This window comes from Coloeus monedula, assembly GCF_965178545.1.
Source record: "Coloeus monedula genome assembly, chromosome: 2".
Taxonomy (NCBI): Eukaryota; Metazoa; Chordata; class Aves; order Passeriformes; family Corvidae; genus Coloeus; species Coloeus monedula.
In genome coordinates this window covers 23,496,381-23,524,037 of record NC_138782.1, presented here as the reverse complement: position 1 = coordinate 23,524,037, position 27,657 = coordinate 23,496,381, and the positions used below count along the sequence as shown (strand labels likewise).

The 27,657-nt window shown below is 39.1% G+C and overlaps 1 protein-coding gene across 15 annotated transcripts in view; it reads right to left on the bottom strand.

Annotated features, from left to right (window-relative positions):
* Positions 1-27,657, bottom strand: part of ESRRG (estrogen related receptor gamma) — a 390,917-nt gene that overhangs the window by 133,263 nt on the left and 229,997 nt on the right. Inside the window, exon 1 of one of the 15 annotated variants that reach the window (XM_082303285.1) lies at positions 27,353-27,490. The exons of 13 other annotated variants lie outside the window; for them this stretch is intronic. In XM_082303285.1, coding sequence (XP_082159411.1) covers positions 27,353-27,408 — 56 coding nt within the window. In that variant the 5' untranslated portion in view covers positions 27,409-27,490. Of the gene's footprint in view, positions 1-8,592; positions 8,602-27,352; positions 27,491-27,657 lie in introns of those variants that run through there. One more of the 15 variants, XM_082303282.1, reaches the window with a different exon arrangement.

Below are 27,657 nucleotides of genomic sequence, written 5' to 3'. Positions count from 1 at the left end.
GCAAACTGAAACAGGGTAATTTTATTCTGATCTTTTCTGAAAAAATATGGGATTAGAGGAATTATCTCTGAGGAATAGATATAAAACCTGGGTACATTTTCCTTCCAAGGAGGGGGTTTGCCCTCCAGACCTTTATATGTTTCCTAGAGTTTTCAGTAGGGCTTTTTTGTTTGTTTGTTTATTATTCACATATATCCTGAAAGGTTTCTCCTCTGTAAAACAAGATCCTAAAACAGTTGTTTACAATGCTTCCTCTTCCTACACAATAATGATGATTTTGATAATTAGGATCTAATTATAATGGATCTGACAACAACTTCCAACAACGAGAAGCATCTTTAGAAAAATGAAAGCATATGCGTGAATAGTGCAAGGAGGTGGGGTGGGGGAGAGAAATACATCCCTATGAGACAGCCCGAGAATTCAAGCTGAATGGAAAAGTAATTAACACTAAAGAGCTAAAACTGTAATTAAAGAAAATTTCATTAAAGTGAGGCAGGTGATTCCACTTTCCTAAATATGACAAGGTGCTGTATAAAAATAAAATAGCAGCCAGTTTCAGTGAGTGGAGCAGGAAAGCCATGTCTTTAACCAGATCAAATTCTTGAAATTGGCTGTCAAGAAGGGATTGTTGTGATTTATACCCGTCTATCAAGCGCATGAAAGAGAGAGACAGGAGAGGAAAAGAGGCAAGCTGCTGTCGCTTCCATTCGCAAAGCACCTTTAATTTCCACGGCACCATCTGTTACCAAATCTAATTCACATTCCCTCCTAATCTGGTTTAGTTCTGTAATACTAATTCTTCCACTACTCTTACGAACATCGCTCTCAAGAAAAAGCTTTGGTCCCAGGTTGGTAAAAAATTGAATATTATACAGTTTAGGTTCTGGTGACTTAAGTGAAGCATGCTGCCCATTAAAATGCACTCCTGGTAAAAGGATTTGTTTTCAGTCAGCGCAGAGATACAGAATTGCTCACATTTGAAAAAAGTCATGGGGGGGAGGAGGGGAGAGAAAAAAAGGAGGAAAAAAAATCACAGCTGATGATGGGGAAGTAGGCTGTGGACATGAAAGCAGTGGTTGTCATAAAACACAATTGTTGTCAAGTTTAGTCACTTTCAGTACTGGCTATAAAATCACTTTGTCACGGTCTCATATCGAAAGCTTGAAACTGTATTTTTGCTAAAGAAACTAAAAGGAGTGATATGTAAGATTCTAGAAGGGAGAAAACATTCCTTTGAAATTATGAGATGCAAATAACTGTAGGAAACCTAAAAGGTAGGGACAAAAATTGAAAGTGGTTTAAAACAGTCTCTGGAGTGCCATAGTCTTACTTTTTTACTTTTAGTGTTACGATGCCAAAAATCTTAATCACTTTTGCAGGACTTGAAAACAATGTAGGGGACCAGGCCTTTTCTGTGGCTAAGTGTTCTCAGACAGCGAAGTCCCTCAGCTCCTGCGTTCTAGGGTTGACTCAGCTTTCCTGGTTCCCACACAGAGCTCTCTGACCAGATCACTTGAAATCAATATTTAAGCAAGGAAACAGACCTAGGCAAATATTTCTAATCATACTGTTATGGTACTATTTATTAATAATGATCTTTAACTTACTCATTTTTAACACATTTCCAGAGAGTACCCCTATCTCAGTCCTACAGATGCACAAAACAAAACACAGAAAGGTGAAGAGTTGTCTATCACTACTCAACAGGAACAACATCATGGCACAGGAACCCTATCATGGTTTGGAAGAATTCCAATCCAGTGTATTTTGTTTGTTTTCTATGGCTTTGATCAAAACATGCCTTGGAAGTTTGAAAATTTACTTCTGAGAAGAGAACTTGCCTTCAACCTCAGAAATGAAATATATAGGGTTTTTTTTCTAAATGGAAAACTTAATTTTAACACTTAATTAAATTTCTTCTTACTCCCAATTTAAAATGTCTATTTTTCTGTTAATTTAATCGCAATTTCTTCTTGTGAAGCCTTTCCAAATATAAAGCCTACGGCAAGAACACCATTAGCCAGCACATAGGGTAATGTGCGAACAATGTGTAGTTGTGAACAGCCCAAGGTTTTTATGATTGGGGTGGGGTTTTTTTTAAGGATTCAAAATCAAAGAGGGGAGACGATACTAGGCAAATAAATACTTTGGTAAAGTATTGATCAAATACTTTACAAATACAATTTATCAGAATAGTTTGTTTTCTACAAAATGCGAAAAGGACTGCTAGTTTTCATTATATGAAAGAGGAACGCGTAAAAAAAATTCCACTATTCCTTCCATAAATAAATTTTTAACTGCTGTGAAAGAGCCAAGAACAGAGAGATGTCAGTTCTAAAGATGAACATGAATTCTGAAGAAGACTCCTCCTCCAATATCACTGCTTGATTCTCAAAGTGCTTAAATTGCCTGGGTAATTTTATAAACGGTGTTGGGTCTGTTATTTTAATGGGAATAGTAGCTAGAAAAACAAAATCAAATTTGTTCCAAATACAGCACATCTGCCACTCATTGTGGGTCAAAACCTTGGGTACGGGGGAAAAAACCCAGCAATTCTGAAGCTCTGCAAATTTATACCAGCTAATGGTGTTACTTCCTAACCCAGCCTGTGATTTCAGAGGGTCTAAGGTCCTGATACTCTTGATACACAAGATGCAAGTGGATTACCATAACCTACTGCACCCAAGGAAAACCACACTGACATGCAAGGACTCAGAGAGCACAGCAGTCTATTTATTTATTTGAACTAAAGCATTTGAGTAATATGACTCTGTCTGTTAACACACAACATTTTTATTTCTATACTATGAAGCCCGTAATAGCTGTAAATGAAAACTGTAGGAAGAATAAAAAAACCTCTCTTCCATTGAATTCTACTCTTTCTTTGTTTATCTATCTTGATTCTGGAAGCACTGGAAATAGAAATAGACAAAACAAATAGTTTAGTATGTTACTTGGGTGCGGTACTGATGACCGAATTCATCACATGTTGAGATAAATCAGAGAATTTATAGAAGCAAAACCTATGCAGCTTAAGTATTTTCTAGTCTATCCTGGATTTTAACGTGTGATTACAGATTTTTACAAAAAAATAAATAAACCTTTGGCTTTTCACAGTTCCCTGTTCTTCACATATTACTATGTGTAATTCAAACCTATTTATGCCATTAGGTTTACATGTCAGAGATTTGCCTCTGCTATCAGCAGCAAAGGTCAGGAAACAAAGCCTTTCACTTTTAAAATGTTTGCATGACTCTGTAAATTTCCAGGATAAGCTTCTTGTGAAGTCCTGATATTGTTTCTACTCTCTTTAACTTCTGCCTTCTATTTTGGTGGGAGTCAGAGGGAAAAGAAGAAAGAAATTCAGCATATTCGAGAAAAGTCATCTAAAGTAACAAATATGTACCTGCCCAATTATAACATGCAGATCAGGGATGTTGCTACTTGCAATTATAAAGCAATTGTATCAATACACTGCAATCATTACATGTTTCACCCGTGGCCACTTCTTCTGGAAAATGTCATCAAGAAGCTTGTCCAAGAAAAGCTTTACATGAACACATCAGCATTAATTACTCCATATTGCACACTGCAAATTTCAGCTGTATTTTAACAACAGATTTGCTTCAGTTATTTCACCAGTATTAAGACTAGATCAAGTATTTATTTCTTTTACAGCTAAAAGTTCTGTTTAAGGTGACTGTCCTTGAGTAAGCAGTGAAAGGAAGATTGGCCTGAAGAAAGCATGGCATTCCACCAGTTATCCACCAGTAAATTCAACAACACACATCTGATCCAGAAAAGTTCTGTGCCTCGCCAGTTTCAACACAAGTTCAGGATGCTCATCAAACCAAGGATCAGCCCTGATCAGTTAACAGGATGGCATTAAATGATAATTTTACCAGATTAGGAAACAGATTTTTTTTCTCATGATAGGACTGAGATCTGGTATAAGAATCATATCACTAAGCATCTGCTTAGAACATACACCAAATGTGCTCCACTTCTTCCCCAGTTCTTTACACAGTAGAGCGTCTGACAGTAAATCTCTGTATTACTATTGCTTCATGGAATGAATAGCCTGGTGTTCTGAAAAATAAATTATGAGCAACTAAGATAACACCAATATACTCAAGACTTTAACTGCCTATAGTTGGAAGCTTAATAAACTGAGGGTGCTTGTGGAGATCAGCATGAACACCTGAAAGAGGCCACTCTCATCTACCCCTGGCTGGCTGCATCGTTCTGTAAAATCCAAAACGGGGCATCAACTGAAACATCCGTCATAGGACAACAAAAAACGATAGCCAAATGATGATGTGGGATTGGCTGACTGTACATTATACAGGCATGGTTATTCTACAGGTTGTGTTAAATATGAGAGCCCGAGATTTATGTTATGGGTGAGAAGGCCAAGAATGCTGTAAAAGCGAAAAAATATGGCAACAGTATGCAGTACATCACCACCAGGATAATTATTTATATAAAAAGTTCCCGTTCTTAGACTTCCAACATGTAGGGATAAAATTCATATATTCAAAGAAGACATAATAATAACCTGTCAGCTTGTGGTGATGGATATGTTTTTAATCCAAATGACCACAGTATCCAGTATACCTGTCATAAAAGGACACAAAAAATTGAATTTTCCTTTCATAATTCTTTAAGTTGTGAGGGAAAAACACAGAAGCATGATAAGTGGCTCATTTTGGTGGACAAATGGACAGGTAGTAGTAAAATGTAGGAATAAAAGGCACTGTTCCTTCAACTAATGCTATTTTCACTTGTTACACACTGCAATGCAGGCACAGGGAAGGGATTCCTTCCTTTGCCTTTTCAAGTATACCCCTCGATAATCTAAGTTATATTCCCTACAATATGAGACTGCAATAAAAAGACTTAAGAAGTGTATTACACTATTTAGCTCTCATTCTAAAGCAATCCTGCACAAAGTGGCACAAAAGCACTATTTCATGTACATCTTAATAACTTGAGGTTCCTGCCCACAAAGGCCCCCTATTTTTAAACTCTCTGCTACTGGGAAGGAGTATCTGACCTGTATATTTTAATTTTTTAAAATTCACTCAATCCCTGGCAGAAATTTAATAAATCTATCAGATCCTTCTGATACAGAAGGAAAACTAGAGAGCCTGTTCCCGTACCCTCCACCCACAACACATACAAACTCACACCACGCATTTGCCACTAATCTTCCCCAGCCTGCACTCTGCCAGGGGTAAAAATGACAAAGAAATTTAACTAAGTTAATTTTAAGTGCTGAAAATGTAGGCAGACTGCTCAGTTATTTCATTTTAAAAGATCTTCATTTTCCCATCTGTGTTATGGCAATTTTATTACACATTCGGCAAATTTACAGTAACAAGATGTTCCCCTGACAAATTAATCACTTTCCAAGCATTTTATCATATAAATAAAATATCACCTCAAGAGAGAAAATCAGCTCAATCAGTTGATTTAACCCATCTTTCGGGGAACTCGTCTGAAACAGATTGAGCGCATTTTTTCTGAAGAGGGACTGCGCACACAGCCTCCCGGACTCCCAGCTCATATGGTGAGGCTTTTCCAGGAGAAAATGTTCAAGACTAGCTGATAGGATGCAAGATTCTTACTGTAAGAACTACTTTGCAGCGATGACAGATCTCCACTGGGAACAAATAGAGATTCATAAAGAACTTGGTAAGGGTTTTGACTGAGAAACTACATTTACCCTTAGATCACTGATAATATTTTCTGCAACATTTCTCTGGTGTTATTATTATCATAATGTAAGAGTAAAATGTATACTGTTTTAATAATCTGCTCTAGTGTTTTAAGAATCTCACAATAAAATGACACAGGGAAAATGCCAACCAGTTTTGCAGCTGATGACACTTACAATTTTTAACTTGGCTTTTTAAAATTTCCCCAGTGCTCTCTAATCTCATTTTGGAAAGTAAACTTTGTTTTTATGAAAAATAAGTGCCTGGCAGCATTAGCAATGCAATACATGCACAGCAGAGAAGTGCATTCAACTCAAGTTTTCCCAAACTAATCCTTAAAACAACTCAATGCCTTTCTGGAGAGAATCTGTCACTGAAGCAATTCAACTCCTCTGCCATTTAACCTTTCTCCCTCTGTCTTGCTCTCCCAGTTCTACCTTCACTCAGGGACTGCCAACAAGTATAAACAAGAACAAGGATGACAGTCTCTTTTTATGTTACTAGAACCTAAAGTTGTTAAAAATTTTAATTTAATTTAGCCAGATGTGTTATTTTTTACCTGGGGTTAGTAGTATCAATATAGGTTTTTTGTGTTTATTCCAACACTCCGAAGAAGTATTATAGCAAATTGCGCTTTTGCTGAAAGAACCACTCCACCAGGACACCACAAATATGTAATCCTTACAACATGACTGTACTCTTCAAAGAGATATTTGCAATATTCTCAGCAACAAAGTTCTGGGTGCCAAGGACATGAGAATTCACACATCTAGACAGGCTTCTCACCCCCTTTATTCCATCAGCAAAATACTAACTTTACCTCCCCAAATACCAACACGTGAAAAATGCATGTATCAACATGACTCACTCACCATAACAAGCAGGAAAACAGCAGCGTTTATGGAACGCAACAAAATAGCAACATAAATGCTAGGGATTGCTATATAATTAATAATGGTGTAAATAGGCATATTAATACTACAAGGCCTCAATATTAAAAGCTGTAAGCTCTGTACAACTCTGAAGAGCTTGAGAGCTATCAGTAAAGAAGGTTTAGATGAAGAATTATGAACTTACATGCAAATACAGAATTCCATATCTTACATGTAATCTTTTACCTGCTACAGCATTCCTGGTTTAGGTACTTTTTAAAAAAAATTACTCAGAGGTCATGAAACTCAAGAAAAAATTCTGAACATAGGTCAGAGGAACTTTAGATCTTTAAAAAGATGAAAACAAACAAAAATAGGGGGGAAAAAGCTAAGCACAAGACAATTAATTATAGTATTTGTTAATTTTGTTCTTTGCTATACTCGAAAAATCTAGATATTTGTTTCACAAGATGCAAGTGAACCTGGCCAACTGGAAACGGTTTTATTATCCTTTAACCCCTTCCTTCAAGTACTTTGCCAGGAAATTTACTACCTCTATCAAATGACTTGGGCATGCAAACTTTGCAGGATATAGTCCCAAAAGTTAGTGTTTCATTTAAGAAGCAGCTTCTTCACCTTCTGCTGGTAAAAAAAGAACACCCTAAATATGAAATATGTGTCCTTGAAATATAGAAAAAGAAAAAATGCTTATTTGCAGTGTTTAATAGAACAATATTTTTAAAAGAATTGGAGCACCTGTAACCTTAAGTCAATGGAAATATCCTGTTCTCAACCAGCGCACACAAATCAACAATTTTTGATCTAAACCGAAAGCAGTGCTTTCTTTGAGCATGAAACACAACATTCAAACTGCAATAAGAAAAAATACAGGGAGAAGATACTACTTTCCCCTCACTTAAACCTTTTAAACTGAGCAAAATTCAGCGAGTTTGACTGGTATCAGAACTTTGAATCCAGCATCCTGCCAGTAACTGACAGTCCAGCTGGCAGTGCAGGCACTGTGGAAGCAAATGAATTGGATTCCATGCAGTAAAGACACAATTGATTTCAAGATTCAGCTCACCTGGTTACAGGATCTGGCCAGCACTTTAGAAGAACTTCTGCTATGTTCAAACGAAAGCGTAACAACACAGAGCCGTCCACAAAATGAAGGGCATATCTTGCAGACCTCACACAGGGCAGAAAGCTCCAGGATGAGAGACAACCTCAGAGAATGCTGGGTGCCCCTTATTTAACCCAAATTCCTACCAACATCCATTTATTCTGACGATATCTAATTGAGGCAGAGCGTGTTCCATTTGGTACTCCTTTCACAGCCAGCTGGTGGACAAGGCATTTAGAGGCCTCAGCCTAAACGTCCACGAGATACACAGAATTTCCTCAATTGGCTCTTAAATTTAAAATTTAACTGTTCTTTTTAAAGCCATGTCCTTGCAGTTCTGAAGTAGCCACTAATCCTTTTATACACCATAAAGTATTTCCACCATTTTTTTCCCCCCTGCAATGCCTCCCAATTCACCACAGCACATATATTGTGCTCCTAAACTTACTTAACAGTGGAATAACTCTATGGGAAGAGTAAGAACTCAAAGACCTGGAAAGTTAAGAATCATAGAGTTTAAGTTACTTTCAAAGGCTAAATTAATCTTCCTTTAATGGGGGAAATCACATTTTAGATATAAGATGGATATGCAAACTGACTCAGATACTTCAAAATCGTCTCCAGACCTCAACTTTTGCAAACAGTACCTCTTCAATCTGAGGAAGATACAGGACACTGGATCTTTTAATTTGAGAGATGACAAAATGGATTATTGGTTAGTTACACGTGCCAGTAGGGTGATCCATTACCATGGACGCTCTACTGCAAGTACACCATGCCGCCTTAATAGTAGTTAGAGCCTTATTGGCTTAAAAAAAAACGTAAAAAGGGTTTTGCATGTGAATTGAACTTAATAGGTTTGACATGGACTAACCTTAAAGAATCCAATCCACTCAAATCCCTTTGAAGGCTGCAGCTGAATTTCATGCAAATCTTAGAGAAGTAGCCAGGCTGCTGGGATTTCAAGATGCCGTGTCCTTTTCTTCTGCAGATCTAAACCCAAGCAAAACAAAGACACAAAACCCTCCTACAATTTCAAGGATTCCTCTTAAGATGATCCTGGTTTTGTTCTTTGGCCCAGGGATGTGTGACACTTAAAATTCGAAAGCAAAAAGAATCTGACATTAGGAAACATACTGAAGTCGGAAGCCAAATTTTTTTTTTTTAGCACAGCACTGGACTAATGTAGCAAACATTTTAAAAAAATCTGACATGGCACGACTATTATTAAAATGCTTAGAACTGAAGGATGAACTTTTATGTTCAAATCAAGCACTAATGATTTTTCTTTTCTAAAAATAATTCAATTTTAGAAATAAATAATCCACCACAGTCTAAATCTTCTGGTGGTCATTTTGAAATTCAAGCAAGCAACTTGAAAATAAACCTACTTATTTTTTTAAGGTCACTGTAATTATGAAATTCTGTTTTCTTACCTCCATTAAAAATATTTTAAAAGATTTACATGTTCTGTGCATGTTCATGTAGGCAGAAAAGCATGTATATACTTGTCTGTGTAACAATATATACACTGACAGCTGGAAAATTATTTGTTTGATGACCGGATTTAATCTTCACCTGATAAACATGAGAGAATAAAAAGGAAAAGCATTTGTCAACTGCTTTTCCTCTTAGAATAGAGTACAGATGACTACAAATGTAACTATAACCAAATCAAAACCACACAGTGTGTATAAAGCACTTACTATGCAAAGCAGTTATAAATTCTTGGTTAACAAAGGGCACAGAAAGCCCTTAAAGGAAATATTTTATTTCTGCTAAATTAATACCTAAAAGCATTACATTTCATCAGTTTCACTTAGGTTTAAAGTCCCCAAAGATTCTCCTCCTGAAACTGGCTATATTTTATGCGCAAACCAGGCTGAGAGCTATCTAAATCTAGATAAAACTCATTGGCTTGTAATCTTCACAATGATCTATACATCTAAATCTATATGCAAATCAAACGCTCTCATGCATTAACACATTCCAAAGCATCTAGGAGTAAGAGAGCGTTTTCTCCCTCTCACAACTCCCCTCCTTTGCTCCTCTCCCCCTCTCTTTATTTACACTAGCTACCTAAATAATTCACACTGCCTTCTTTTCAGCCTGAATGTTGCTCTGTTGAAGCCCGCAATGAGCTATTGCAGTAACCAGATGGACACATGAATGCAGCAGGTGGGACAGATGGCAGCCCGCCCTGTCTGACGCTGGCTGCCTCAGCCCGGGCTGCCTTTTCCTTCCAGGTACATTATCATCAGTGTAGCAGAAAGCAGCACGCAGAGGGGAAAAAACCCTTTACGTACAATACTGTGGGAACTAGTTAAATAAATGACCAGATGCTTATTTGCTTTCTTAACCAAAATGCAATTATTTATGAGTGTGTAAGGAGCATTTCCCCTCTCTCTTCCCTTAAAGGAGAAAACTTCATCTCTATTCTCCAGCAAGCCCCTGAGTGCTGTACATAAAACAAAACAGGCCCGAAATCTTATCAAGATCTTAAACTCATGACTTCACAAAAATTTTGATTCTCCTTCAGTTTCCAAATACCTCTACTATTTCACAGGTAACTAGTCTCATTTTTTAATATATAAATCTATATATCTTCTGGTACATGGTCACAGTTTTCAGATTAAGTTTTAACACCTAGTATATCTACAGCGCAAGGCCCCAGTTTCCATCTATGTAGTACGTTTCTTAACTGAATCTCTTCTACCTATCTTAAGGGATATATAGAACTAGTAAGTTTATTACAAAATATTTTGACACTGCTAGGGAAAATGCAAACTAAAGCTGAGGCAGTAGGTCTGTCTGACTGCAAAAATTAACAATGTCATGTGATACTTTCCTCTTTGGAACACTGGGCAAAATACAGTGAAGAAGATGGTAAGAAAAAAACCCTGAAATTATAATACACGCTTTGAACAAGAATACTTGAAAGAGAAAAAAACAGAAATCTGGTGACACATCTGGCAGAGTTTGACTGGCACCAGTATCACTGTATGTCAGAAGCTGCCCTTTTTCTATAAAATGTACAGCTGTCCAAATAAGCAGAAGCAATTAACTTCATTTTCTTTTTCAAGTCAGCAGGCAACTGATACAGTGTATTAACTGAAATCACTGTTCAAGGACCATTTTTAAAAATCATATTGCAGAAAGGTATTAAATGTAAGCAGTCAGTCAGATGCTCTATGCAATTCTGTACTATCCAGATTTGTCTCTCCAACCTTTTCTCCCACCCCTTGTGCCACGTCAATGACAGCAGCCTGTGTTGTTCCCTGGTGTCTTCCTCTCACAGCGCTTCTACCTCTACCTCCTTCTCATTATCTTCACCTTCTCTGAGATGACACAGATGAAACCACCCACCTCTCCCTCAAACATCAGGTAGATATCTGTTGATCTGCAAAAAAAGACCCATACTTCCTTGGTAGCCTTTCTTGGTGTGCTTAAATAAAAGATACAACATCACATACACAGGTTTTATGCAACTACATAGGCACACATAGAGCGTATGGTTGGACTTGCCACATTAGAGAAGCATGCTGTGCCCTTTTCTGCAGCTTTAATGAATTGCTTGTATTTGTAGTCAGTAAAGTCCTTGAATAGGAATTACCTATGCATTTACACATTGTACACCAAACACAGTAGCATGACAGGGCCTCTATACTTCCATAATATAGATCGGTATATAAATATATATAATTTATATTGGTATATAAATGGTAACAGGGTACCTCATACAGGACTGACTGACAATTTCACTCAACTACTGAGTCAAAATACCATTTTGGTTTGGTTTTTTTTTTTTAATCAGAATAAGCATTTCCATGACGCTGAAGGCAAAAGAAAAAGTGTGAGTTGAGACATGTCCTGTATGATATTCTGCTTCCCCTGAGCATACTGGTATAACTGGAAAGAGAAACTGACTGTAAATAAACCTGCATGGGTAAATGAGAACTGGTCCAAACTGGCAAAGGAAACCTGAAACAAACAAGAACTTATCTCTTCAGGGATTTAAACACACTCATTAGGGACTCAAACAATAATAAACATCATAATACAGCATCTAGATTCATCTGGCCCAGGGAGAAGACATAGCAGCATTATGAAAAAGTCTATTCTTGTTTATTTCTGACCTGGCAGAAACCAGGAATTACAGAAAACCTCAAGGGACAGACTGCTTTCATGGGATGCCCAGACTGATTCTAAGGCCAAAGAGGTTAAGCACTCAGGATAAACTTTGGATAAGCAGCACAACTTCTGTATGCTTACATGTCCTAACTGAAAATCCTGAACTTCAAGGTTTGATATTACCACCTCTGAGAAAAAAAAAAAGGTAAAAAAAAAAAAAAGGAAGAGAGAGCAGAAAAAAATAAAAAGGTCAAACAACCCAGGGATCATACATGCAAACTCATAAACCTACACAACCGATTTTGGTACCAGCAACTCCTGAAAACGGTGAACTATGTACTACCAGGTACACAAAAGCATTTCAAGCTATAGTAACCAGTTTACAACATCACAGAGGGCCAGTAAAAGCAGTGCACTTTACAAATGCTATCACACAAGTCATGATTTCACTATGATGATATAAGCTGTTTTCTCAGCAACAACAGATGAACAGAACTCTGAACATGCAGGAACATCCTCTTTAAAATTAAACCTCTGAGCCACCTCCAGGTTGCCATAACACTAACACACACATTATTGGAGCAGCAATCACAGAACCACACTTGGATTCAAAATGTGTATTATGTTGGTGAGCTTGTTTCACTAGTGATAAAAAATCAATACATTAGAAAATTAGGATTTCCCAAGCCTTCTGTTTTCAATATCAAAACTCATTGTTGAAACAATCATGTATATTCTTAGCATTGAAACTGTGTACCTAACTCTACGTGGAAGGGGGAAATGCAGTAAGAAACAATGAAATCATTACTTTTATAAGGTTTTAGGTATGTTTTCACAGTGTAGGTACTAAAGCAATTGCTTTTAATGATGGATTTAAATCCACTAATTAATAAGGTAAAGTGACTGCTCCAGGTGTTTTAGAAAATAGATTAATTCTTGACTATTTTTTGCTCTCAAACAAACCTACTCAATTCTATTTAACTTCAGATTTCTGAACCAGAGTGCATGCAATCTTCCTGTTTGGGTAATTCTTGCCGTTGCCTTGTGGACAACATGCATAAGCAAAGCTCTCATCCTATCCCAACGTATCCCCTCAAAAATCAGACCTGTACCTCTCTAGAGAGGTGTATAGGGATGTCCTGAAGCAAAAAGAGTCAAGTTGCGGAGGTGTCCGTGAAGACATGATCTGGACCCTACAAAAGCAGCTATGGTTCATAAAAGCATTTCAGAGCAAAAAAACCCAAACCAAAAGGAAAAAAAAAAAAAGCATGGGTAAATTCATATCTATAACCTGGCAACTTGCAAGCAACTAGCATGATGAAAGGAGACTGAATGATCAAAAAAAACTTCATTCTGGTTAGTCTATGAGAAAAGTAATTGTGAATCCCAATCCCATAAGAACATAATAGGAAAGAAGACATAATTATACTTAAACTGGACTTGATATAAATAACATGAAGTTGATTTTCAAGAGGATTAAATTTTCCTCAGAGCTCTGCAAACAGATCTGATGATTTTTCCTAAGGCTGAGTTTGCAGAACTTCTGAAAATGCTTACCACTTCAGGAAAAATGAGTTGTGTTTTTTGTGGGTTAGTGTTTTGGTTTCGGAGTGGTTTGGAACTGAGAGTTTGGTTTTTTTCTTTTGTTCGAGGTTTTTTTGCTGAGGGTTTTTTCGATTTGGGTATGGTTATTTTTTTGTTTTGCTTTTCTTTTGTTGTCTTCTTATTTTTCAAATCAAACTATGTATATAGTGTAAATGCAGCTTGATAGATACAAATCTCTTCTCAAACCTGTTCCAGGAATAATGGGAAAGAGAAAAATAATACAGAGCATAAATGAAGGCAGATTTTGATGTTGAATGTAATGGATATAATAAATACACAGTTTTAACAGCTCCCAAATATGCAAACACAAAGGAATGGAAAAGCTGCCTTTTAAAAGGAAATGGGTACAGAAGAAAGAAGCAGACATTAAACCCTAAATTGCAAAGGTGTAATTTCAAAAAGACAGTAAAATCTACCTCCCCCTCTATGTCAGTGACTAAGAAAGTTTAAACACTGAACACTGACGTTCCATCCTCCCTTCCCTCCGCTTCAGTTCTGAAGCACTAACTTTGAACACCTTGACATTTACCTTTCTGCCTTTGGTTTAACAGTAACAGAGGAACACTCTTAAAGGAGGAAAAAGTGTCTTTAAAAATCTCAAATGCATAGTAATTCTTGCACTTATTCCTTTGCAGCTGAGCAGAGCCATTTACATAGTCCACTAAACACTGTTTAGTAAACACGAGAAGAGCGCTTCTATCTTACTGCCCTTGTAAAACCAACACAGGGGTTCTGTTTTTAGTGCACACTCTGGTTCAGCATTAATCCTGTTTTATGTTGTTCACACCTGCTGCTGACTAGCAGCCTGCTGCTGGGTTGTGGTTTGTGCCGCTCCCAGACAATCGTCACCAGGTCCAACAAAAAAACTAATCACTAAAGTGGAAACAAAAACCCAACTGCTGTGCAAAAACTGTTTCCTTTTCCTTACTCTACTAATCCCAACTGTTCGAAATTTAAAACTGGGGTTTAAGTGCACACACTTATATTTAGTCCTCATGCCTAGCTTTTCTAGGAGTTCTTCTCCAGATAGCAAATCTTAGAGACAAATGTTAAGGACACAACCTTTATAAATATATGCTGTGTAACTCACCTTTTCCTTTGTGCCTAATAAAATAATAGGCTTTGCTCTAAGAGAAGTACTGAATGCTGATAATGCATCCTTTTGTGAACCTTTACAGAAACAGGCTTTTGCAGATTAAAGAAAAACCACAACTTCCTTCAACATATTTTCACATGAAATTCAAGATGTTACTGTTGTAGAAATCAGGTTTTGTTTCTTAATCTCAACACTGATCTACACACTTAAGCATTAAAAAAAGGCCATAAAGTCACACCTGTGGCTTCATTTGTACAGAAAATTGAGTGCTTTATCCAAGACAAAAATGTGGTCATCACAAATGATCTGTGGTTAAAGGAATAGGTGTGAAATGACATGGTGTTCATAGCCAAGCAGAATAAGAAACTCAAGGGTCGGAAACCAAATGAAAACAGAAGCCTTTTGTTGGGTGAATACATTGAAGCAAAATGTGCATTGAGATCAGGGACAGAAATCACGTGCACGTTTACCAACTCAGAGACTCAGATGCAGGCACTGTTATCTACAACAAAGTTTTGCACTAGAAAAGTCTCTAAAATGGAGGGCAGTACATAGTATTTTCACATCCACTTTCTGGTACTCTTCTTAAGACTAAAATAACATAAACAAGCATCAGAATACCTGGAGAGCAAATTCTGTCTCCTTTATCCTGTTATGCCATCTTGGCCTATTTCTTTCTACAAAGAGAAAAATGCTTCCTGTCCAAGAGCCAAGTTCCTATATCTCTCAAACACTATATAAACCTTTTCATAAATAAAATGTTGGTTGGAGGCCAGTCAAGGCAATTCTCCACCTATTAAAATTTATTTTGCATAGGCAAAGACACGCTGAGTGACCATCCTTTGTGATTTCTGAATTCTGCATAGGAACACCAAGGTGTTTCTGCATATATAAAAAAAGGTCATACGCATCAAGCAGACGTATGTATTCCATGTTACAGCTTCACACCCCAAATTCATCACTAGAAACAAACCAACATAAATTAACCTTTATGCAAATTCAGCATTTCAGCTTCTCTTGCAATTCAGATGTAAAACCAAGTAAAAAAGGGGCCAGTCTCACTTTGTCTTACCATCTCCATCTGAAGGATTTCTACCTCCTCTTTAGGCAACCCAAGACTGAAGATACAGGCATAATGCCAACACTGCTTTTAAGCTCATACAGAAAATATTATGGGGTAATCTTAGTATTTCCTGGTCACACTCCCTTAGGCAACTCTATACTAGTGCAAATGTCACATCCTGGCAGTGAGTCCTTGGACACAGGCTCCATTTCTTCATTGATTTATTTTAAAATACTACCAAATCATTCATTCTTTTTTTTTTTTAAATCAGTTACAGAGACTGATCCAAAATCTGTTAAAATAAATGGCGTTCCTTCCATTTATTTTCTAATCAGTCCACTATCAGTAGAAGCTAAAGATTTCTTCAGATAGATGCGAGCAAGACCTTTGCAGCAGACTGTCCTTCTTACCTTGGAAAATCTCTACTAACTTAGCTAACAACGGTACAAAAGCTCCGTGTTAATTCTGTCAAACAGCTGCATCCGTGGTATTCCTATAATAAGCACCATATTCAAAATAAAGTAGTCTTAACTTCTTTTTATTTCTTCTGTGGAGGCTGCACTTGAAAAGATTTCTTCAAACAGATGCAGCATTACCTAATGCACAAGTATTACACCTTTTTTTAAAATTAGGGGGGGGAAAGGGGGAGGGGACGACAAGTGGGGAAGAAGAATCCCCACCCCAGTCATCCATCAAGTGTACATCCATGCCACTGCTCTTAAGAAATCTAATATATGCTAAAAAGATACAAAAAGACATAAAAAGCTTTCAGAAATAAGAATGCTTCAGAAGTTAGATTTTAATATTGTCAAGTAGGGTTTTTGCCAGATTATAAAGTTGACTTAAATGCCAGGATACTGCACTTCACAGGCAGCATCAACTTACATATTGCCTGTATTAGTGGCTGAAGTGTACTGCTGATTCCAAAGATAGACTATCATCATCTGTGGGGGAGAATAAATAAATAAATAAATAAAAATTGGCATTCCCTACCAACATTGCTACCTGCTGCCTTGAAGCACTCTTTTCAAGTGCAGCCTCCACAGAAGAAAAAAAAAAAAAAAAGTTAAGACTACTTTATTTTGATTATAGTACTTTCCCCAGGCAGGAATTTTTATTTCAGTTAGAATCTCTAAACCATTACATTTTCAGTGATGCATTTTTATATTTACAGTTGACATCTTCATAGAAGAATGAAACCTTTGAGCAACAGCTCTAAAGCATGAAGGTTGCCTGCAGTAAGTACTTAAATTATTTTACACCCAAATGGAGCCAGTTGTTTTTAGCTAAAATTTAATAAACCTTAGATCAATGACCTTTCCTTTACTGAAAGCTCGCACTTGGGAAAACTAACTTTCCCAAGAAACATTATTTTGGTGAATAAATGCCAAACAAAAGGCTATTTAAATCTGAACATTTTCTCAATTCATAGCTCGTGAACATTCAGTTCCTAAATTCCCGACTGCTACCTAATGTATAGAACAGTGGAGCCTTGGTTTAATCACATATCATTGATTTCAAAGTGTCACAGTGATCTCATTGACAGTAATCAATAATAATCCAGAATCAATCAAATATGCTCTTGCACTATCATTCATCAAATTTGAATATCCCAAAATTAATTGTAGGCATGTGAAAGAAAAACAACCTAGAAATAAAATTTTAAAAAGGGTACAGAAATGAACATCAGCAAACTTCGAGAAAATAATAGTGCATCTGAGCATGCTTCATGCCTGCTGGGGTAAGTTAATGATGAATCACACCTTGCCTTCCCAGCAAAGGCTCTGAGATACATTCTTTTTCAAACATGAAAATACACAGCAACCGAAGGCAGCGGACACACTGGTAAATGACCAAGCACTGTTTTATGAACAGCCGTGTTAGGTACCGAATATTAAATGTATGGCCAGTATGTTACAAACTGCACAAGCACATTACACTATGAAGAACTGCACGTTGCAAGTTAGCCACTGCACTTCACAAAGCAAGAAAGGATAAAATTGCTGCATTTCCGTACCAAAAGCATGAATAGATGTAGCCACTTATCAAAGAGCTGTTATTGTTGCCGAGGACTCCTCTCTCAACACATTCACCTGTAATTTTGTCAAGGTAATAAATCCTTCCATTCATTATAGCACACTCAAAAGCACCCTGCTATTTAATTTAAATGGAAAAAAGGCCCAAAGTGTCTAAAACATTTACTTTTGCTAATGTAAAAGTGCTGGCATTTTACTTCATTCCTGATAAGCCGGTGCCAATGGATGTGATTATTCTTTTCTTATTCAAAGCATATCAGTAGTTCAAAAGCACTCTCAATCTTATCAGGTGTATGAACAGCACAGTTACTGAAAACAGTTTGTACTGCTCCTCTCTCTTTCTGCCAGGCTATCAGATAAACCCAACTAACTAACTGTATTTACACACAATCAAACATAAGCTGTGTCTTCAGCTTGTTTCTAGCCTGTTTCTAGCATATTACAGGTTTTCTGCTGCACATTAGTTGTAACTATACCAGCAGCAGTGAATTAGAGCTTACAACAAAAATACAGTCACTCCGTAGTGCTTAACACAAAAGGGATGTAGGAAGGGAAAAAATGAGAAGAATTTTGTGAAGAATGATCACTTCCCTCTCAATATTTCACAGGCATTTATCTGGTACTACTTGGAAAAGAGTGTGGAAGCAATAGGTTTCAAATGCATTCAAAACAGATCTGACACAGGCCTTACAAGTATAAAAAAAATCATTTCTATTTACTTTTTTGTTTATTTTATTCTCCTGTCCTCTAAGAACTGTCTCTGATTTGCAAGGGGTGAGAAAGTGAAAGAAAGAAAGAAAGGAAAATGGATACAGTGTCTGAAAGCATTTAAATACCTTTACTGGTTGTGTCCGGAACAAGACAGTGATTTCTCATGATCCAACATCCACCTGGCACTAAAAGACCCACCACAAAAACAAAACAAATCCCCCACTCTCCTCCAAAAAAGCCTCTTGGCAACTCTCCTTTTCATTCAGTGTCTCAGATACAGAATTTTCAGTGCTAACTACTGAGGAATAGTATCAGCCCAACTACTTTGGAAGGGCCACAGCTTTGAAGATTTTGCTGCTGCACATCCATAGGAAACAGGCACAGCATCCCCTTCATTCTCCTCAGGGTGACAGGGTATTCCCAGGAAGAGCACAGGATTTGAAGAGTTAAATGTTAACCTGGCTGCGCACCGGGCGCTTTCGGCTCACAAAATGAAAACTTCTGGAACGCCAGGAGAAATCCTGAGTTTCAGCTCTTTGATTAATTGCAGCCTTCCTGGAAGCTGAAGCTCCAGCCCCTGCGTGGAGGCTCCTTCCCACCGCCCCCTCCCAGGGACAGCCTTTCCCTGAGTACCTCTGATGGAGCAGCGAAGGGCAGGCCCGTGCCACCACCTGAGCCCATCCCGCGCCTCTGCCTGGGCTCCCGGCGCAGAACCAGCCATCCCCGAGATTTGTGGGAGAACAATGAGCCGAACTAAGCCAAGTGTGCAGCGCCGGGTAATGCGGCCGATTGTTGTTTCTCCATCTGTGACACCAGGGCCTGGTGATTGATGGGACAGGTGTCATTCATACCAATGTCAGCCACCAGCAGTGGCTGCTCCGCGCCCGAAATATCGCCCAGCACCAACTGGGCCCCAGCGGCCCCTGCCAGGAGAGCCACGGGGTGTCCCTGGATGCTACCCAGCTATGGGGAATCCCAGTGTCACCCCTTTAATGCTGAGGGGAACAGCTGGTTGCAGACGTAGCATTTCGTGCCACTTCAGAACATCTCATCCGTCCCATCATGGTGGCAGCCGCTCTAAGAACACTGACAGGGAATTCTTTCACTGATAGAAAAGTGAATATAATTCAGTAGAGGACACCCAGCATTCACAGAGCATTAAACTACCATGGTAAGGGGTGAAAAAAAAATTCCACTTTTTGCCGTAAGAATTTTACCATTCTTCAAAGATAGTTTTGCTAGCAATACACGGGCATTTGCTTTGGAAATGCACACTAAATCTGTTTTAGATGGCACATGAGTTTTAGGGGTTTTTTTTTAACTACAGGCTTTTTCTTTTTTTTTTTCCTTAAAAGTGAAAAAATAATTGCACAGGAGAAAGCTTCACAGACTTGCTGAAATTAATACCTCTGAAAACTATTTTAGCATTAATACTTGCCAACCAAGTATATCACAGTCCACCTAAAGCAATAAAATACCAACTTAAACACAAAAGGACACTGGCATTCATCCTTCACAAAGACAGGAACCACATCCTACAGCCAATCTGGAGACAGAAAAAAAATTTAAAAGTAAATAAAGAATACATAGAAAATTGCTTGATCCTTTCTCTTACATTTTCAATATATGGAAAACAACACAAACTGCCAGTAGTACTCTGCAAAGAGTACATAAAAGAGTATGACTGCACCATTTTGTTAACTATTGTTTTTACTAGATTTTCCTGTTTTGTATTTCCTTAAAAATATTCATGTGTGAGATTGAAAAAAGTGTTTCTTCCAAAAACAGCTCTAGAAACAAAATCCAGAAATAAGAGAGAAAGGGGGAAAGAGCAGCAATATCACAGATAAGAACAGACTGAATAAAACAAGCCAACTCCTCCCCACCCATCCTAGCACCTCTATATGGGAAGGAATTTCGGAAATGCTGAGGAACAAGCTAGCAGTACATTTTAAATATGACTTTTTCATTTCACTCAGCAGCATCTCTACATCTACAGGACTTTAAATTGTTTCATATCTAGCTGGCTTGGGGGGTGGGGGTGTGTGTGCACACATGACTGGCTTATAATTTTTTAATTGTATTTTTAGGGTTTTTTAATTTTTCTTTCTTTTTTTTGTTTGTTTAGGGTTGGGGCTTTTTTCTGAGGCCATTCAAAACAAGCAACAGCAACTCCACATCATCTTCTCATTCTAACTTGCCAAAGCCATCAATCTCTGATCACACCTATTAGAATCTCACTGTAGCCAACACTACATTTTGCAACAGCTTGACCAGTTGTTTAAGGAAAGAGTGTGTGATGGAGCAAAGCTAAATCGACACATCTGTGATACTTCTGACACCCCTCAGCATGGCTAATATTAATTTGTTTTCTTTGGCTAGGTAAGTGCTGCCAAAACACATTACATATGGTATGTAGTTCCAATCAAAATGATGAAAAGGAGATGTGCAGGGTTTTTTTTTCACTTATAGCAACATGAAAACACACAGAGTGGTAAGAGACATCTACACTACGCTACGGAGTAATAACTTGGAAAACCCCATACCACTTTATCTTAAAGTTTGGTTTCAGAATAGAACCCTTTAAGAGAATCTGCCTCCCATATAAAGACAGCAGCTCAAAGCTGCAAAGAGTTTTTACCCAGGGAAAGAGAATATAATTTTCATTGTATGATAAAAGGATATATTTAGACTATTCTCATGTGCGTAAGGGTAACCAATCACATTTCAGCAGGTTATAATACAAATAAATGTGCACAATTTTGTACAAGGATATTATAAATGGCTTGATGAGACCGAGAACAAGGCCCCTCCATTTCATACACCCTGCTATACTAACTTACCACAGTATATGGCGATCCTCCTCCAATTTCATACTTAAGGTTCTGTATTAGTGTCACAAAAAAGTAAGTTTTGTGTTAGTTTTTTTGTTTGTTTGTTTTGCTTTGTCTTGTAAATCATTTTTATCTAAATAAGAAAATTTCATCTCGATGACATAAAAATTCAGGATGGTGACCCACGGTAAGAATAAGACATTCAGCGGTAAAGAAAAACAGCATATGCTTGTTTTATACTCTGTAAGGGTACTTATATCGCTCTAACTTTCATTAGGCTGTTAACAGACATTTTTTCTAGCAAGTACAGGAAGCTGAAGTGAAAAAATAATTTTTATTTCAATTTTAAAAGAAATGGGTAATGATGCTCTGATTAAAAAGCTATGCTACTTAAAAGAGGAAAATAATTGGAAATTAGATAAGATTCCCTTTGATGCAAACCTGCTATATTAAGGAACAGCGAAGAGCAAAACCCTTCTTTGTTTGAAGGAAATACAAATTGACTGAAAAACATTACAAGCATTATGTAAGCAAACCGAAGAGATTTAAAGCTTCTGTAACACAGAAAATACATAAATTGTTTCATGAGACACACAAGTCAAAAGGCAATGTCCTATAGAAGTTACTCTCCAAAGTGCTACTGAAAAAGCAGTATCAAGTCCTTCAAAGAATAATTAAGCAATACTATCTGAAATAGCAGTATACAATTCAGTTTAATATTTTTCTTTAATGTTTCATGGAATTTTTACTTCTGGACAACAGAACCATAACAAAAGAAGAAAACAAAAAACCCCACAACCATAGGACTTTTGGAGAGGACTAAGGACCATTAAAATTGAGTATGTATTTTATATTTTTGTCTGAGGACATCATGATGTATATTAACAACCATATGCAGGAGGCTTCTGCCCTAAAAATAATTACAGTCTTTAGATGCAAATATAACTGTGCGTCCAAATATATATTTAGCTGAAAAAATAAATATCTGTTTGACAGCCAAAACTTACAGTAATGTGAATAAATGTTGGACTTTTCATTTACTTTACTTGGAAGAGAAGAATTTTATAAAAAAATACAGCATCTTTTAAAAGCAAAACTGTGAGTACAATACAAAACCTGCTAGATTACATGGAGAATCTGATATAAAATGAGGTGTAAATACTTTACATTGCTAGCCAGCTCTCTTCTCGTGGATAAGAAAAAAACCACATAAAACCACATAAAGGCAGCTGCTTTTTGACAAGCAACTGCACACAGGGAAGTTATATAGCTCTGCATATATATATATATACTTACTGTGTATATGTCTGTGGCTAACACACAACAATAGATGTACATTGCCAAAACTGCATAAGGAATACACTATACACCTGGAACACACACACAGAGGCATGCATATAAACGTGTTTGAACACAAAACTTGCTGTGCACAGACAGAAGATTTCACATTAAATGGAAACAAAACAAAACCACGTACGTACATGCTGCTACAGATACGACTGTGCATGTATGACTACCTAAGTGACGCCGAAAAGACGATACACGAAATGTAAAAGAACATGTAATAAGTGGAGTGTCAAGCTGCAGCGACTGTTGGTGTCATCCCCGCACTATCAAACATACATATGAGTATGATTGGAGACAGAGAGGCCAAATATTTCACTGTCAGAGCATGTCGAGAAATGCAATTCATTTCTCTCTCATGTGCTTTAGGACAATGACAATTTAATACAAGGCCAGTGGATGTAAAAGAGATAAAAACTGAACAAACTGGCCCAGCATAATCACAGATTTCCTCTAGAGAGCTCAGTAGCGTGAGGCTCATATGCACTTGTAACGGATCAACATTTTATTGTTTCTTCCCTTCATGAATTTGCTGTGAAAAAGAATTCATAGCAAAGCTTATCTTATAGACAAAGGCTACTTCAGGCTTCAATAGGAGCAAGAATCGCTTTCGTATTTTTTTCCTACTTATCCTATGCATTTTATTTATTCTACGCAAAAAGATAATTATCTTATATACCTCCTTGAAAGGTTCAAATAAGCATTTTTTTCATTCCTACTTATAGCTCCACAAAGGTACAAGCAACCTCCCTGTAGGCCCAGGGTCAGTCCTTTAAAAACTGTTCTGCAAAACGAATAATCTTGCCACTTACTCATGAATATATTATATTTTATACCATAATTTTTCTACTGTAACTTTGTAACATACAGAAACAGCAGCACAGTGTGTGGACTGACACATCTGTGAGAATAGACATATCATACTTTTTAGCTACTCTAAGCAAAGTGGACTTCAAGTATTGTTAAATATTATCATAGACAAGTTACCTTCTCTATTTGATGAATAGCACCATGTATTTGAAATTAATTGCAAAAGTAGGGTTGGCTAATGAGGTGGCCCTTATCTTTTCTCAGCAGTGCAAGCACAAGTATTTTTCTGCTGGCTCAATATTTTTTAAATGCCCAAAGTGCTATTAACTAAGTTGAAATCTGATTAAAATATGAACACTAAAATATTCACAGCAGCTAATGCAGCTACGCAAAAAAAAGCTAGGGAAATTCTTATCTCTTTTCTTATCATTAAGCATGTGTTTTGAAAAATAATAATTAAATAAATTGTTCCCTACAGATTCTCACAGTTGTTTTGCTTCCCATTAGCATCTTTGAAAACAGTTTGTTAAGACAATAGTTATTCTTTATTATGGAACTATGGGGATGATGCCCTTCTACCTGCCTCAGTTTAAAAAGAAATTTGTAGGAAATGTTAAAAGCTTATGGTCTGTGAGAAAAAGGACAGTGATTCTTAGGAATAAACGGGGTGGGGGGGGTGGGGGGGGAAGTATGAAAAAAATGATCAGCCATTCGAGAGAATTAATGGATATCCACAAGGGCTTTGCTAATAACACGGGTTAATTACCGCTGCAACGCACCAGGCTCAGTAAATAAAAGAGCACAACCATAAACACATTAAAATGAGCACCCATCACTAAAAGAGGGGCAAGCCCCAGTAAAGGAAAATCTGCCAGACAGGCATTTCAACACAAATCCTTTATACTTTCTGCAGGATTCAAAAACTTGCCAGCAGTGTAGCAGAATGAAAAAAAGCAAAGCCCTACGACCGGAAACAGGGAAGGAAGAAGGGACCAAGGCCTGCCTGCTGCCCAAAGGGAGAGCCCTGGGAGAGGCCAGGCAGGGGCTGTACGCCTGCCCAGGGTTGTGTGCCACCCCACACACCGGGTACCCACCGGAACATCAGCCTGGGGCTTTATTTCTCAGTAACAAGCTATCTAGTAAGACAAACGGGCGAGGTTAAAGACTTTCAGAGCCTGGAGAAACCGTGGAGCGGAATCAAGTGCTGCTTCCCACTTCACAAAGAAGCGTTCTTCAGCCTGCCCCTTTCCTGCCTTTACAAATGAAAGACACCTCTAAAAAAATTCTTCAGCAATTAGAAGCTATGCCAAAATATTTTAAAGAATGAAACTGACATAAACTCTTATGTTTAGCACATAATCACCTTGCACGCACACAAACACACAAATATATGTACACGTGAATAACGCATACACTCATATTCATCCATACACAAACGTAATCCGGCCAGACTCACAGGGTGACTCCACAGACCATTCCCACATCACAACATGAGAATGGTTAGAAAAATATAAAATATGTACACCAACCATCACTGCACTGAAGTACTCACATGATGTGACACCTATGTCCACTTTTTAAATGTTACAGCCATTCTACGCAACCTTTATTTCTTGTCATCTGCGTATTCTATCGGTTGTGTTGTAAGATGAAAATCTAGGCACGGGAACAGATGAATTTGTTTCACATTTAAACACTATTGTATGTTTTTAAATGGAGAAACTGGGAAAGCAGCTACACGTTCAAACGAATGAAACACAGTGAGCCACAGAACGCAAATGTAGCGTTTAGAAGCTTTCTGGAGTTACAAATCTCCTCAATTTTCTATGTTTGGCATTCAGAGACCATGTTTAAATTTACTAAACTACTCCTGTTCTCTCCACTCCCTACCCCCCCTGCTTTTCTGGAGTGTTTCAATTGCCTTTCCTTCTTCCAACAGCTGTGACAACTGTTAAAACAGTCAGTAAAATTAAGTCCGCTCTATAATCCTTTAGTCAACGTTACATTTTAATCAGAGGTTGAAGGAGATTTCCCGTTATGAACGCAGTGATTCATTTAAAATTATTAAACTGACACGTCTATGTCAAAATGAGCAGATATATTTATTGCATCTGTTAGCTTATTAACTATTAGTAATTATTAATGCTATTGTTATTGCTGAAAGAGCAAAAAGCTAAGACTGCAGCTGGCTTTAAGTTATTGCATTCTTTAACAAGCTCTGCCTTAAAATCAAAGCATACCTAGTGATGGTCAGACAGATGTCTGTGCACTCCCAAAATGTTCGGACAATTTTTAGCTTGAATCCTCTCTACCCTCATCCATGAGAACTGCAGAAATTCCTACATCTATTTGTATGTCCTTATGCTTACATGCGTGCATGCATGTTACAGTATGTAGTCAAACCACAGTTACTATGGATATTAACAATGTGTAAAACTCTGGTGTTTATTAATTGAGATGGAGAAGCAGATATGTTTCTGAATGTTAGTTCTTCCTCTGTGTCCACTCAATCCCACATGCCTCCAGCCCTGCACTCAGACAATATATTGGGAGTGTTTTAACATGACTTTTAATTGAGCCAGAGGAAGAAAAAAATTAGTCTGAATCTTGCACCAGAGCCAAAAAGACATGTGCCCCGATTTCATTTAAATGCATCTACTCTAAGAGGCTTATCTAAACTAATCATTCAAATTAGCTGTAAGAAGGTAAATTCAAGAAAGCTCCTTTGGGGGGGTGGGGGGCTGAAACATCCACAAAAAAGAAAAACAAACAAAAAAAACCCACCCGAAAACCATAGAATACTCAACTTATCGTCTTTTTATGTATTTTATGAAAAACGTGTCACTGTTAGTAAAAGGTATGGAAACTGCACTCTTACATTACGAAGCTATCTTACACTATATACAGTGCGCTGACCTATAAACCATAGCTGAGGGGGCACCCTACCTCTGTTTATTTTCTTTTCTTCACCCCCAAGACACTACAGTGGGTTTTCCCCGCGTCCCCTTCCCAAACTGTATTCCTGTGAGCCAGGCTATTTGTTACTTCCCATATTATGGCCCTAACATGCGATCACGGCATTCACTTTTCATGCCTGGCTTAATTACCACCAGCCATGCACTGTGCAGGCAGCAAGGACAGCTAGTGGGCATCTACCTATAGTACACTGTCACCTTCCGTGCAGCCTCTCCGCGGCCGCGGCTGGGGCGATGCTGGCTGCCAGCCGGGGCTTCTCCTCGGCGCTCCTGTCACTCCCGGCCTAACACCAGGGCACAGCGACGTAAGTGGCTCGACATGAAGAAAAATGAACCGGTGACAGCTCCCGAGATATACTAATATTTAATCCCGACTGCGGGCTGAAATCAAGTCCAGGAGCCGCTCCTCAGCCCCAGACCGCCCGGTTCTGTTTGGGCGCCACGCTTTCCGCCGGAGTCACTCCGCCAGGTAGCTGAGAAGTGCCAGCCAAGAACTGCGGCTCCTTAAAAAGTGTGTTCGGCTGCCTTTTGTGGAGAGAAGCGGGCGCGGGGAGGGACACGCCGTGCGGCGCGGACCCCGCCAAGTGCCCCACGCCGCCCCCCCGGCCGCTGACGCCGCGGGTCCGGAGCGGCGCCCCCCGGCAGGGCGCTCGCACCGCACCGGCGGCCGCCACCGCACCGGGCACCGCGCCGGCGGCCGCTCCCGGCCGGCGCCCCAGCGCGGCGCGGGCTCCCTCCCGCCCACCGCCGCCTCTCCGCCGGCGCTGCCAGGGGAGCCGGCGCACCTGTCAGACGGCGAGCGCCGGGGCGGCCGCGGGGCCGGGCGCTCGCCCGCCGCCAGCACCGCTCCCGCCGGGCGCCTCCCGCTCGGCCCCCCCCCCCACGGCTCGCAGCGGCCGCGCAGCGCCCCGGGCCGGCTCCCGCCCGCGGCCGCGGCGCAGCGTTACCTGCAGGGGCGTCTTAGGCGCCTGTCATGTTTTGGGGCAGGCGGCGTGCGGCGGTGGGGTGGGGGCGGGGAGCGGTACCTACTCTTCCTCGTAGTGCAGGGAGAGCGGCTCCGGCAGGCAAAGTTCTACCGAATCCATGTGCGCCCGGCGACCATCCTCCGTGCGCCCCCGCGGTGAAAGCAAAGTTTCCGTGGCCGAGCGCCGCGCACTTGGCACGGGCGCGCTCCGGGCGCGGCGGCGGCGGCGGCGGCGGCGGGCGGGGACCAAAAGCTCGCCGGCGCGCCTAATCAAGGACTTAAAGCCCCGCGCGGAGCTCATGAATATGCAGCAGGGCTGTACATATGCATCCCCCCGGCCCGGGGGGACGGCCGATTGGTGGGGCCGCGG